Source organism: Armigeres subalbatus, chromosome 3, assembly GCF_024139115.2.
Source record: "Armigeres subalbatus isolate Guangzhou_Male chromosome 3, GZ_Asu_2, whole genome shotgun sequence".
Classification (NCBI taxonomy): domain Eukaryota; kingdom Metazoa; phylum Arthropoda; class Insecta; order Diptera; family Culicidae; genus Armigeres; species Armigeres subalbatus.
Window position 1 is genome coordinate 222,235,291 of NC_085141.1, and position 16,064 is coordinate 222,251,354.

General features: G+C 49.2%; 1 protein-coding gene across 1 annotated transcript in view; it reads right to left on the reverse strand.

Moving 5' to 3' along the window:
* LOC134220170 (uncharacterized) overlaps positions 1-16,064 on the reverse strand; it is a 175,411-nt gene that overhangs the window by 44,037 nt on the left and 115,310 nt on the right. The window contains exon 3 of the mRNA XM_062699157.1: positions 7,005-7,148. Within this exon, the coding sequence (XP_062555141.1) occupies positions 7,005-7,148 (144 nt within the window). The remainder of the gene's footprint in view (positions 1-7,004; positions 7,149-16,064) is intronic.

Genomic DNA, 16,064 nt, shown 5'->3' on the forward strand with positions numbered 1-16,064 from the left:
ACTGTGCTACTAAACTTGATATTTCTGAACTGCAACGATTTGCCTACACCAATGCCAGATCCTATGAAAAATGATTAGGTGCCCGACTGAATGTAGCCCTGGCTTAGATGAATTCCAAAAACCAGTTAAACAATTTATGTATTATTTTACTGGATAAAGCCTCATTCAAACTCTCAATCTAATCAACCAACTTATTCATTAATCAAGAGAATGTATGTCACTACACTGACTTAGAGACACCATCACTTGAGGTAGATTTAAAAATGAATTCTGACGAGTTCGACCTTAACATGAATAGACAAGTTTATTACTATTCCAATTAATTCAACCACGTTGTATTGCTTTACAGATACGTATTTCGACATCAACTGTTAGGCCGTCTTTAATGTCTCGTACTTGACACGACTCGACTCAAGTTAATTGATTTTTTTTATTGCGTTTAGTCATCGGCGTGGCAAAATTATGATCGGCGGCGCGCCGACCCAAAATCGTCGGCGGCGGCGGCGTGAGTAAAACCACCGGCGGCGGCGGCGTGGCGCGGCGGCTCACAGGTCTATGCCCTAGAAGCTTACTGCCAAGTATCTGAACAGGATAAGATAAATTATTTCTACAAAAATTACCTTTAACCCCCTTTAATTTATTGATATCTCAGAAGGTGGACGGATTTCGGTGCTGTACGGATTTCGGTCCCGCACGGTATTCATTGTTTAATTTTTTTTCTTGAGCAAGGGTAAACGGAAATCTACAAACAGACACCTAAGGAGGTTACCTCAGGTAGTGGGGGGATGGGATCAACCGACCTACTACTAGGAACTTTTTAAAGCAGCCATGTTCAGACAAGACCTGTGATAGGGGCAAGTTGACTTGGCCATGCTTCCTACTAATCCAATTCGATACCTCCGGAATCAGTCTGTGGGTCCAACGACCTTTGACTGCAGTGTCCCATGCTCTTTGCCATTTGAGCAACTAAGCTGCTCTCTTGACACGGTGCACTTGCATCGAGCCCTGTCGTTGAAGCACTCCACATCTTCCTCTAGAAGTATGTCTATCGGCATCATCCCAGCAATGACGCACACCACCTCATAATATATGGTGCGGTATAAGCTTGCAACCCGCAGAAACATCAGCCGGTGTACCCGGATTAATTTCTTAACATTGCACCCGGCCTCTAGTGCTTTGGACCATGACGCACCTGACTTTGCACCGCCGATCCGTTGGACATCATTCGCGATACAGATTTAATTGCCAATGAAGCCCTTTGGCATACATAATCAACGTGGCTCGTAAAATTGAGCTTATCGTCGATCATCACGCCCAGATGTTTAATGACCTCACGGAGTTAACTGTGCAGGTCTCTACGTTTATCCTCACTTGCTGCAGTCCATGGTGGTTAAGCACCACAACAACCTCAGTCTTGTGATGTGCTAACGCCAACCTCATTGTGTTGAGCAATTCTACGACTCTGCTAATCGCGTACGAAGCTTTCAATTCAACTTCGACGAGAGTGTCGCCTGTGACCTCTACATCATCCGCAAAGCCTTCTATTTTCACACCAGCCGGGAGATTTAAGCGTAATACTCCATCATACATGATATTCCACAGAACCCGTCCGAGGATCAATCCCTGTGGAACACCTGCTGACACTTCAATCGACTGCTGACCAGCGTCGGTGTCGACTAACAATATCCTGTTCTGAAAATAGATTTTCGGAATCCTGCACAGATAATCCGGGACTCTCAAGCGATGCAGGGAATCAGCTATAGCTGCCCTGCTAGCGTTATTAAATGCATTCTTTACATCTAGTGTAATCAATGCACAGTACCTAATACCTCTCCTATTCAAACCACGCGCCATCTTAGCCGTTTCCGTTACCGACCGAATTGCTTCGATGGTAGAACGGCCTTTACGGAACCCATACTGGTTGCACTATCACACTCCGTATAGTCCGTCAATCTATTCAGGATCACCCTCTCTAACAACTTACCAGTTGTGTCGAAGTTTCCTTCATCCAGACAATGTTGGAGACAGCTCCTGAACATATCTGGAGCGGCAAGAATCGCGTGCTTAAGGTCCAGGTTAGCAATACAATCCGGCCCTGGTGCCTTCCCAACTAACAATTCCGGTGCTAAAAGCTTCAACTTCTAGCCTTTGGCTGTATAATATTTGAATATAAGCAGCCAATTGCTGAATAAAAGAAAAGCCTCCGCAAATAATCCCTTAAACTTCAACTCGACTATTACCCAAATATCTATCAGCTAGTCAGTTTGTGCCAAATATATTTCATCTTTTATCGTTTATGCAGCTTTCATATAGTCATAAAACAGCTCTGTCTGAATTAGCAACAAAGCTTATCGATTAAGGGCTCATGTATGTAATTGAGTTGCTTGTTAGCAACTTCCCATATTACGATGAGTAGCATTCACAATGAAAACATTTTCGCTGTTGTTATAGCACTAACAATGCAGCGTAATGGCGCTATAAATGAACTAACGAGCGTTTAGGCAACTTCTGTATCTTTGAAGATTACACAACGTTTAAGTAAACCTTATACTGCTTCTTTTAATAGCTTATCTGTATGGAACGTCAAAACCGCAATGTTTACATTTGATTTTTGTTGCCGGAGCTGTGTATGAGCTATTGATTTCTGTAATGCAGCTTCAAAGGTATTCACCTGCTCTTATAGCAACTGACAAAGCGCTGTCATTAATGCTAGCAGATAGTGTAAGAAAACAAGCCATTTAAAAGCGATATTTCTGTTGACGGCTACTGTTAAACGATTAGTATCAGAGTAGCATCTTTACAGATCGAGAAAATGTGGCCTAAAAACAATTTCAGCGATTGATGATGCATAAAAGTTAGCCTACAGAACATGCTGATAGATGTTTGAATAATGGTTGAATTAATGCTAAAAGCATAATTTTTAAGCTTATGTGCCAAAAGCAGCATGTAGGCCTCTTTCTAACGTTTATACAGCATGAATATGAAAATAGCGTTAGTAAAACAACCTATAGGGTATACGAAGAAGCACATCCATAATTTTCTTTGTTATTTACATATGTCAAAGTGACGGTGATGACAGAGCGCGGCCATTGAATCAGGAGATCAGGAGTTCGAATCTAGGTAGCAACAAAATAGATATTTCAGTTTTCACAAAAAAAAAACTTTAAATAAACCCCGAAATTTACTCTCCTCTCAAATAATATTTAATCAAATCGAGATCTGTGGCTGTATAAAACTTATTTAACAGCTTCAAAAAATCCGAATAAGCGCCATTGAAGCAAATTATATTAATATTATATTAATATTATATTAGTTTGTGCAGGCACGTCAAAAACAGCTGAATAGATTCGCCAGATTTGCTGGTAAAAGCATTGAATAGAAGTTCTTGATCATATGTATAGCACACATATTCAGCTTGAAGCCGTATAGACGAGTTGAAATAACATTTACATTGACATTAAATGTTAGTTGGGTTGTTTAGCTTAAGTTTTCTTGCAACGGCGATAAGCTCATCGTTAGTCACTAGCGGCGGGCCAGTCCGATGAGTCATGCTTCAGGAACAAACCTTCAACGATCCTGGCTAACATCTCCGGGGATTTCTCAGGAGGTGTGCTGTTGGTCCTAGCCATCACTATCCTATATGCATCCCCCCATTTGATTTCGTAGAGTTCTGCTCGCTGTTTGTAACACCCGGCGTCTTTCTAGCCTGTATAGCCTGTATAGGGTATAGCTGACCATGAAACGTATTTCCTGATGGTCACGAGCAGTATACCCTTCGTAAACCCTCCATTCAGGCTCCACCGCCCATCCCGCGCTGCAGAAGGCCAAATCAATGCATGACTCGCCATTCGGTCCTATGAACGTTGACGCTTGGCCCTCGTTTAGCAGAACTACGTTCAGTACTGCTAGAGACTCTAGCAGGATATGACCTCTAGCGTTAGTGAACCGAGAGGCCCAATCCACTGCCCACGCGTTGAAGTCACCTGCTACAACTAATGGTTTAAGACTAGTTAGTTTAACTACAAGATTATCTGCGGCTCTATGCTCCATCTTAAAAGACAGAAGCGGCTGCAAAAGTAAACTCCGTTTACCTTTGCTATAACAAAACCCTCATCATCAGAAGATGACACTATCTCCTGGATGGGGCACTTCCCGCAAGTCCAGATGGTCACTATTCCGGACTTATCCGCAACCGAACTGCTATGTTTAGCAGGGATGCGGTACGGGTCGGACAGCAAGGCAACATCAGTCTTATTCTCGGTACTATTGTAGCAGCACTTGCGCTGCCTCGCAGTGGTTGAGATTCAGCTGAGCTACTTGCATGACCGAGCCCGTCTGGAGGCCGGACAGGCCTGCCTACCGGATGGGCGTTTGTTGTCTATGCCAGGACCTCAGATCAAACACCTCGGTGTGGCCTGGCATGCCTTGTGGCCTTCAGCTCCACACCTCTGGCAAAGCGGACTCCGATCAGGACTTTTGCAGTCATATGACTTATGTCCGTAATCGAAGCACTTGAAGCAGGCCTGAGGTTGTTGGTTTGCGCTTACCGAGCATACCGACCAACCCACCTTCAGCTTGGCCTTACCCAATACCTTCTTGGGATCAGCCACAGGTACCTGGAATGAGCCAGCCTGCGTTCCAGCATAACCTTTGCGCAACCAAATCGCGGTATCCTGGATTTCAACGCCATACTGATCTCTCAGTGCAGCTACCAGCTCACCGGCTTCAGTATTTTCGTCCAGGCCTCGGCATTGGATTACCTCTACTGGGAATAGGGCTCTCCCTGAACCGCAGCACCCAGCACCTCTTCTGCCAACTTTGTATACGCGGAACTCTTCCGCGCAGCATCCCGAGGGTTGTTTCGTTCTGCGGATGCAGTTGACATCATCCCCTAGGCCAGTGAGCTTTTTATCGCCTTATAGCCTTCAGAACGTCAGCATAGCTCTTACCATCAGCCTTGACGATAATTGCTTCGCCTCTGTCCTTCCTGCCATGACCATTGGAAGATGTGCCCTTTCCTTTATGGGCATTCCCTTCTTGGCCAATGGCGCCTTCGCCTCCTCAACCCCTTTTCGCTCCTTCTTCGCCGTTGTGGGATTCACAACTTCCCTCCATAGCAAGCATTCCTCACGGCGAACTTCGGTAGTTATCGTAGAAGGAGGAACTGGTTTCCGTCGTTCCTTAGGGTCGGCAACCTGCCCAACCTTCTCCCGACGGATCTTAGTAGCCTTCTTCTCGGGCAACACCGGCTTGGCGCTAGCTCCCTTCAGGTCGGTTGCCATACTGACCCTACTAAGCTTTGGAGTTGCTTCAGGAAGAGCCATGCGTCTGCGGAGTTCTGGAGTCTGTCTTTCTGCCAGCGGCTTTTCTCCCGTAGGGATTGACTATATGTCAATTCATCGCCGACTACGATGAAGTTTTAGCAAAATAAAATTGATATCATTGGTTTTTGATGAGGGGGATTCCGTAACGTAATTGGCTACACGTTCGCCTTATATTCCCAGCCCCTCCACCAAACCCTTGTCAGTCGCCGGATGCGTAGCCGACGCCTCGTGGGGAATGTATCCCCCATAACAAAGTAAAGCTTGGCAGGAGTTTGATGAATTTAGTAATTATTTAAAATTTTCTCGAACTACTCTCGAGTCAAAGTTTTCTTATGCTTTTATATGTTTAACAATATATTAATAAGTACCTAGACTCAAATAGTTTTGTTTATGTTCACTTCAAATGCTTAACACATGTTAGCGAATGCCAAAAGATTACCACACCGAACAACACTATGCGCACAATTTCGGTCACTTCTGGCCCAATACATCTTCCCCACGGAGCATGACAAGAAGTGCTCCCCTAATTGAGTGCTTTATCTTGTCCACTGCACTGTGCTAAAACAAAACTCTTGTTCTAATACAAAGCAAGTGTCTGCAAGTTATTTGTCTTGTTTCAGCTTGATTTATCGCTTCTACTTTTTATCCTTCACACCAATTTCCGCAGAAATTTTTACCTTCCTCCCGGCTCTTGGCTCAACAGAAACTTGCCCGATTTCCAATGCAATTGGCCGGGATTTCTGTGTCCGCCTGACCACAGCATCCGTTGTCACTGGAAGCCAGCCGCCGCACCATTGCATAACGGCATCCTCTCGCACCTCGATGCACTGTAGGGGAAGATGGTCAAATATGCATGATGGCCTTTGATAGTGTTCAAATTATCGTTTTGTTAAAATGGAAGAATTCGATCAAACCTTCATAATATTTAACCTTCGAGGACTCGCGCCGTTGTAAAAAGTACAACACCTTAAAAAAAAGCACGATTCTCGTTCACAACAGAAGCTTGACTGCGTGAGCGGTTTAGGACCAAGCGAGTCCCGGAAGGTTAAGATGTGTTTAAGATATGAAACGGAATCTCCTGTTCCACACAAAGGCGAAGGATTGTATATTCGTAGATCTCGAACCGATCCAGGATGTTTTAGGTTGAGAAACACTCTCGGCTTCCTGGGCATAGTTTATCCATTGTGCTTTTTCACACAAGTTTAACTGGAAAACCAAGCGAAAACAAATTCGTTCCTTTCTGGGGATAATTCAATTTATTGGGGCGTAGTACGCTTTGAGCTATTTTCCCTCTAGTTGTGCAGCCGCTATTTGTGTGCCGCTGTCGCCCTTTTTAGGACTCTAGGATATACCCTATCTGGGTTGTTCTTGTGAACCAGAAAAAGCTACAACCGTCAGCGAAACTTTAGCGGGAAACTTTTGACCATACACCATGTCCGTCCACCACCTCCACCCAAAGAAAACTTTTGTCAACCGAACGAATGTGGAAAGCGCTTTCAAATGGTGGCACATTTATTATTTACAACGCCACAAAGTGGATAAGCTTGTATGTCCAAATTTATTTTCGGGAATCGTGTTGAACTAGTTTTGACAAACTAGGACAAAGGGTTGAAATTGGAACTTGTTCTCGGCTTTATTCGTCATCGATGTTCAGCATCATCGAAGTGGAACGAGGCTTACCTGATCGGTGAAATTATCGGTGTGAAAGACGATTTTGACTGCATTCGTTTCGCTGATGAATGTTTGCGGCTGCTCGGACTCGCCGCAAAACTGACCCGGCTCCCGTCGATTCGATACGTCGGTTTTGGCATTTCCGTCCACAATCTGAAAATGTATATGAGAGAATAATCATGAACTATATGCATTCATTGAATTATTTTTTTAAATCGGCGTATTAAATACATAGTTTTAATACATAGTCCATACTGGTCGATTTTCATATCACTTTCATAATTATATTGTTTCTTGCTGCGGGTTATAAATAAGTACACAGGTAGGTGTTTATAGATGTCATAATTGGGCAATGTGCATATCGATAATCAACTAGCGTTCAAAGGTGAGAAACATTGACTGCAGACTTCCGAGAAGTTGTTGTTTTTCACCGAATGAGCTTCAAACTTATGATCCCTGGCCGCAAACCGCGCATAGTAATCAAGTGTGAGATGCCATCGTACCCAACCGAGGAAATCGTCACCATGCGGAAGGAAAATCAGCTCAAGGTCCAGAATGTTTTCCTCAACAGACGTGCCGAGGGAGGACACCCTCGTGACCAAGGCTTAGTTCGTGTAGACGTTTAGATGAAGGAACATTTGGTCGAATGGACATTTAGTCGAATGCTGAAAGTGAATTTCATCATAATAGCACAGACATAATAGGTAAGGACACGGCAGGTATTTTCATCTGTTCGTCATAGTCTCGAAAACCAATAAAAGAGACGCTTTTTTGTAAAACTCATACGTACCAAATCGTAGGCTCAGGAGAAACGTTCTGCTATAGTGGAGTTCTACAAATGTACGTTGCTTCCGTTGGTTTTAGCCCCTATGACGATGGACGGAAATACCTGCCGTGTCCCTAATAGGTCGGTTTTAGGAAATTTGGGAAAATGGACAATTAGTCAATGGATTTTTGCTAATTAAATTTGGATTGGTTTTGGATTGGATTTGGATTCGATTTGGATTGGATTTGGATAAGATTTGAATTGGATTTGGATAAGATTTGAATTGGATTTGGATTCGATTTGGATTGAATTTGAATTGGAATTGGATTTGAATTGGATTTGGATTGAACCTGACTGGATCTGGACTGATTGGGACTGACTGGGATTGGATTTGACTGGATTTAGACTGGATCTGGACTGATTTGGACTGATTGACCTGGATCTGGACTGGATCTTGACTGACTTGGACTGATTTGGATTGATTGGGACTGATTTGGACTGGATTGGGATTGACTTGGGACTGATCTGGACTTGGATCTGGACTGGATCTGGACCGGATTTGACCGATCTGGACTTGATTTGACTGACCTGGACCCTGAAACAGACTGACTGATTGACCTGGATTGATTTGGATCTGGACTGGATCTGACTGGACCTGACTGACTGACTGGACTGGATCTGACCGATCTGGACTGACTGGACTGGACTGATCTGGATTGACTTTGACTGACCTGGACTGGATCTGGACTGGATCTGGACTGACCTGGACTGGATTGACCTGACTGACCTGGACTGGATCTGGACTGGACTGACTTGACTGGACCGGATCTGGACTGACCTGGACTGACCTGGACTGGACCTGGACCGACCTGGACTGGATCTTGGACTGGATCTGGACTGACTGGACTGGATCTTGACTGGATCTGACTGGATCTGGACTGGACCTGGACTGGATCTGGACTGACCTGGACTGACTGATCTGGACTGGACCTGGACTGGATCTTGGACTGACCTGGACTGATTTGACTGACTTGACTGGATCTGGACTGATCTGGACTGACCTGGACTGATCTGACTGGATCTGGACTGACCTTGGACTGACTGACCGATCTGGATCGACTTGACTGATCTGGACTGGATCTGGACTGGATCTGACTGGATCTGGACTGGATCTGGAAACGGATCTGGATCCGATCTGGACTGGATCTGACAAGATCTGAACTGGATCTGGACAAGATCTGAACTGGATCTGGATCCGATCTGGACTGAACCTGAACTGGAACTGGACCTGAACCGGATCTGGACTGAACCTGACTGGATCTGGACTGACTGGGACTGACTGGGACTGACCTGGACTGACTTAGACTGGATCTGGACTGGACATGGACTGGATCTGGACTGACTTGACTGGATCTGACTGGATCTGGAAACGGATCTGGACTTGGATCTGGACTGGATCTGGACTGGATCTGGACTGACTTGGACTGGATCTGACTGGATCTGGACTGACTGGGACTGGATCTGACTGACTTGGACTGGATCTGGACCGGATCTGGACTGACCTGGACTGGATCTGGACTGGACCTGGATCTGGAACAGATCTGGACTGACCTGACCTGGACTGGATCTGGACTGGATCTGGACTGACTGACTGACTGGACTGACTGATCTGGACTGGATCTGGACTGACTGACTGACTGGATCTGGACTGACCTGGACTGGACCTGGACTGGATCTGGACTGATCTGGATCGACCTTGACTGGATCTGGACTGGATCTGACTGACCTGGACTGACCTGACCGGATCTGGACTGATCTGGACTGGATCTGGACTGACCTGGACTGGATCTGGACCGACCTGACTGACCTGACTGGATCTGGACTGGATCTGGACTGACCTGACTGGATCTGGACTGGATCCTGGACTGGATCTGGACTGACCTGGACTGACCTGACTGACTGACTGGACTGACTGGATCTTGGACTGATCTGGACTGGATCTGGACTGACCTGACTGGATCTGGACTGGATCTGGACTGGATCTGACTGACCTGGACTGGATCTGGACTGACTGACTGACTGACTGACTGGACCTGGACTGGATCTGGACTGACCTGGACTGGATCTGGACTGACCTGGACTGGACCTGGACTGACCTGGACTGGATCTGGACTGGATCTGGACTGACCTGGACTGGATCTGGACTGGATCTGGACTGACCTGGACTGACTGACTGACCTGACTGGACTGACTGGATCTGGACTGACCTGGACTGATCTGGATCTGACTGGACTGACTGACTGACTGACCTGGACTGGACCTGGACTGGACTGGATCGACTGACCGACCTGGACTGATCTGGACTGACCTGACTGACTGGACTGGATCTGACCGGATCTGACTGGATCTGGACTGACCTGACTGGATCTGGACTGGATCTGGACTGACTGGAACTGGACTGGACTGACCGACCTGGACTGACCTGGACTGGATCTGGACTGACCTGGACTGACCTGGACTGGATCTGGACCTGGAACAGATCTGGACTGGACCTGGACCTGACTGACCTGGACTGGATCTGGACTGAACTGGACTGACCTGACTGAACCTGACTGGATCTGGACTGACTGGGACTGACTGGACTGACCTGGACTGGATCTGACTGGATCTGGACTGACCTGACTGACCTGGACTGACCTGGACTGACCTGACCGATCTGGACTGACCTGGACTGGATCTGGACTGGATCTGGACTGACCTGGACTGATCTGGACTGACCTGACTGGACTGGATCTGGACTGACCTGGACTGGACTGACTGGATCTGGACTGACCTGGACTGACCTGGACTGGATCTGGACTGGATCTGGACTGGACCTGGACTGACCTGACTGATCTGGACTGGATCTGACTGACCTGGACTGACCTGGACTGGATCTGGACTGACCTGACTGACCTGGACTGGATCTGGACTGGATCTGGACTGATCTGGACTGACCTGGACTGGATCTGACTGATCTGACTGGATCTGGACTGACCTGGACTGACTGGATCTGGACTGACCTGGATCGACCTGGACTGGACTGACTGACCTGACTGACCGATCTGACCGACCTGGACTGGATCTGGACTGGACCTGACTGATCTGGACTGGATCTGGACTGGATCTGGACTGACTTGGACCGACCTGGACTGATCTGGACTGACTGGACTGACCTGGACTGGATCTGACTGGATCTGGACTGACCTGACTGGACTTGGACTGACTGGACTGACTGGATCTGGACTGACTGGACTGGATCTGGACTGACTGACCTGGACTGACCTGGACTGGATCTGGACTGACCTGACTGATCCTGGACTGATCTGACTGGATCGACTGGATCTGGACTGATCTGGACTGATCGACTGGACTGACCTGGACCTGACCTGGACTGGATCTGGACTGACCTGACTGGATCTGGACTGACCTGACTGGATCTGGACTGGATCTGGACTGACCTGGATCTGGACCGACTGGACTGGATCTGGACTGACCTGGACTGACCTGACTGGATCTGGACTGACCTGACTGACCTGGACTGGATCTGACTGATCTGGACTGATCTGACTGACCTGGACTGGATCTGACTGGACTGGATCTGGACTGGATCTGGACTGACCTGGATCTGGACTGGATCTGGACTGACTGACTGACCTGACTGACCTGACTGGACTGACTGGATCTGACTGACCTGGACTGGATCTGGATCGATCTGACTGACCTGGACTGACCTGACTGACCTGACTGGATCTGACTGGATCTGGACCGATCTGGACTGGATCTGGACTGGATCTTGACTGGATCTGACTGGATCTGGACTGGACCGACTGACTGACTGGATCTGACTGACCTGGACTGGATCTGACTTGACTGGACTGACTGACTGACCTGACTGGATCTGACTGACTGGACTGACCTGACTGGATCTGGACTGACCTGGACTGGATCTGGACTGATCTGGACTGGATCTGGACTGACCTGACTGACCTGGACTGACCTGGACTGACCTGGACTGGATCTGACTGGATCTGACTGACCTGGACTGGATCTGGACTGGATCTGGACTGGACCTGGACTGACCTGACTGGATCTGACTGACTGACCTGGACTGACCTGGACTGGATCTGGACTGGATCTGGACTGGATCTGGACTGACCTGGACTGATCTGGACTGACTGACTGGACTGGATCTGACTGGATCTGGACTGACCTGGACTGACCGATCTGACTGGATCTTGGACTGGATCTGGACTGGATCTGACTGACTGACTGGATCTGGACTGACCTGGACTGACCTGGACTGGATCTGACTGGATCTGACCGGATCTGGACTGACTTGACTGACCTTGACTGGACCTGACCTGACCTGGACTGGATCTGGACCGATCTGGACTGACCTGGACTGGATCTGGACTGATCTGGACTGACCTGGACTGACTTGGACTGATCTGGACTGGACCTGACTGGATCTGACTGACTGGACTGACCTGGACTGACCTGACTGACCTTGGACTGACCTGACCTGGATCTGGACTGGATCTGACTGACTCTGACTGGATCTGGACTGACTTGGACTGACTGGACTGGATCTGACCGACCTGGACTGATCTGGACTGGATCTGACTGACCTGGACTGGACCTGGACTGGATCTGACCGACTGGATCTGGACTGACCTGGACTGGATCTGGACTGATCTGACTGACCTGGACTGACTGACTGGATCTGGACTGACCTGGACTGACTGGACTGGACTGACTGGATCTGGACTGACCTGACTGACTTGGACTGGACCTGGACTCGATCTGGACTGGATCTGGACTGGATCTGGACTGACCTGGACTGGATCTGGACTGGATCTGGACTGACCTGACTGATCTGGACTGGATCTGGACTGGATCTGACTGGATCTGGACTGACCTGGACTGGATCTGGACTGGATCTGGACTGACTGACCGACTGGATCTGGACTGGACCTGACTGGATCTGGACTGGATCTGGACTGATCTGGACTGACCTGGACTGGATCTGGACTGACCTGACTGACTGACTGGACTGGATCTGACTGGACTGGACTGACTGGACTGACCTGACTGGATCTGGACTGATCTGGACTGACCTGACTGGATCTGGACTGGATCTGGACTGGATCTGGACTGACTGACCTGGACTGACTGACCTGGACTGACTTGACTGGACCTGGACTGGACTGACTGACCGACTGACCAGACTGGACTGGATCGACCTGACCTGATCAATTGACTGACTGGGACTGACCTGGACAAGACTGACTGGACTGACTGGACCTGATCCGACTGACTGAATCTGGGACCGATCTGGACTGACCTTGACTGATCTGGACTGACCTGGACTGACTGGATCTGGACTGATCTGACCTGACTGGATCACTGACTGGATCGGACTGACCTGGACTGACCTGGACTGGATCTGGACTGACCTTGACTGATCTGGACTGACCTGACTGGATCTGACTGACTGGACTGGACTGACTGGATCTGGACTGGACTGACTGACCTGGACTGGACCTGGACTGACCTGGACTGGATCTGGACTGGATCTGACTGGATCTGACTGACGACTGACCTGGACAGACTGACTGGACTGACTGGACCTGGACTGACTGACTGACTGACTGGATTTGACTGACCTGGATCTGATCTCCGAATCTGGACTGACTGGATCGACCTGACTGGACTGACTGACCGACTGGAACGACTGACCTGGACTGACCTGGATCTGACCTGACTGGATCTGACTGGATCTGACTGACCTGGACTGGACTGACTGGATCTTGACTGACCTGACTGATCTGGACTGGATCTGGACTGACCTGGACTGGATCTGACCGACTGGACTGGACTGGACTGACTGGACTGGATCTGGACTGACCTGGACTGGACTGACTGACCTGACTGACCTGGACTGGATCTGACTGGATCTGGACTGACCTGGACTGACTGGACTGACCTGACTGGACTGGACTGGACTGACCGGACCTGACTGACTGGACTGGACCTGGACTGATCTGGACTGGATCTGACTGACTGGACTGACTGGACTGACCTGACTGGATCTGGACTGACTGGACTGGATCTGACTGACTGGACTGGACTGACCTGGACTGATCTGGACTGACCTGACTGGATCTGGACTGACTGGACTGGATCTGACTGACTGACCGATCTGGACTGACCTGGACTGGATCTGGACTGACCTGACTGGATCTGGACTGACCTGGACTGATCTGGACTGATCTGGACTGGATCTGGACTGGATCTGGACTGACCTGGACTGATCTGGACTGGATCTGGACTGACTTGACCGACCTGACTGGATCTGACTGACCTGGACTGACTGGACCGATCCTGACTGACCTGACTGATCTGGACTGATCTGGACTGGATCTGGACTGGACCTGACTGGATCTGGACTGATCTGACTGACCTGGACCTGACTGAATTCTGGACTTGGACTGACCTGGACTGGATCTGGACTGACCTGGACTGGATCTGGACTGGACCTGGACTGGACTGACTGACTGACCTGGACCTGACCGATCTGGACTGGATCTGACTGGATCTGACTGATCTGGACTGATCTGGACTGATCTGACTGACCTGACTGACTGGATCTGGACTGACCTGACTGGATCTGGACTGGATCTGACTGGATCTGACTCTGACCTGACTGGATCTGGACTGGACCTGGACTGGATCTGACTGGATCTGACTGACCTGGACTGGATCTGGACTGACCTGGACTGATCTGGACTGGATCTGGACTGACTGATCTGACTGATCTGGACTGACTGGACTGACCTGACTGATCTGGACTGGATCTGGACTGACCTGGACTGGATCTGGACTGACTGACTGACCTGGACTGACTTGGACTGGATCTGGACTGACCTGGACTGGATCTGGACTGGATCTGGACTGGACTGGACTGACTCGGACCGACTTGGATCGACTGGATCTGGACTGGATCTTGGACTGACCTGACTGACCTGGACTGGATCTGGACTCGACCTGGACTGGACCTGGACTGACCTGGACTGGACCTGACTGGATCTGACCGATCTGGACTGACCTGATCTGGACTGGATCTGGACTGACCTGACTGATCTGGACTGACTGACTGATCTGACCGACCTGACTGACTGGACCTGACTGACTGGATCTGACTGACTGGACTGGACTGACCTGGATCTGGACTGGATCTGGACTGACCTGACTGACCTGGACTGGATCTTGACTGACTTGACCGGACTGACTGAATCTTGGACTGACCTGGACTGACTGACTGGGACTGGATCTGACTTGACTGACTGACTGGACTGGGACTCGACTGGACTGGATCCTGACTGGATCGGACTGACCTGGACTGGATCTGGACTGACCTGACTGACTGGACTGGATCCTGACTGACTGGACTGATCTGGACTGACCTGACTGGATCTGGACTGGATCTGGACTGGATCTGGACTGACCTGACTGGATCTGACTGACTGGACTGGACTGACTTGGACTGGATCTGGACTGACTGGACCTGACTGGATCTGGACTGATCTGACTGACTTGACTGACCTGGACTGACTTGGACGATCTGACTGGATCTGGACTGACTGGGACTGGACCTGACTGGACTTGGACTGGATCTGACTGACCTGGACTGGACCTGACTGGACTGACTGACCTGGACTGGACTTGGACTGGATCTGGACTGACCTGGACTGATCTGGACTGACCTGGACTGGATCTGACTGACTGGACTGACCTGGACTGGATCTGACCGATCTGGACTGACCTGGACTGGACCTGACTGATCTGGACTGGATCTGGACTGGATCTGGACTGGATCTGGACCGACCTGGACTGGATCTGGACTGACCTGGACTGGACTGACCGACTGGACTGACTGGATTGACTGGACTGACCTGGACTGGATCTGGATCTGACCTGGACTGATCCTGACTGACTGGACTGGACTGGATCTGACTGGATCTGACCGACCTGGACTGGATCTGGACTGACTCTGGACTGACTGACTGGATCTGGACTGATCTGGACTGACTGGACTGACCTGACTGACCTGGACCGGATCTGGATCTGACCGACTGACTGGACCTGACTGACTGACCGACTGGACTGGATCTGGACTGGATCTGGACTGATCTGGACTGGATCTGGACTGACCTGGACTGACTCTGACTGGATCTGGACTGACTTGACTGACTGGACTG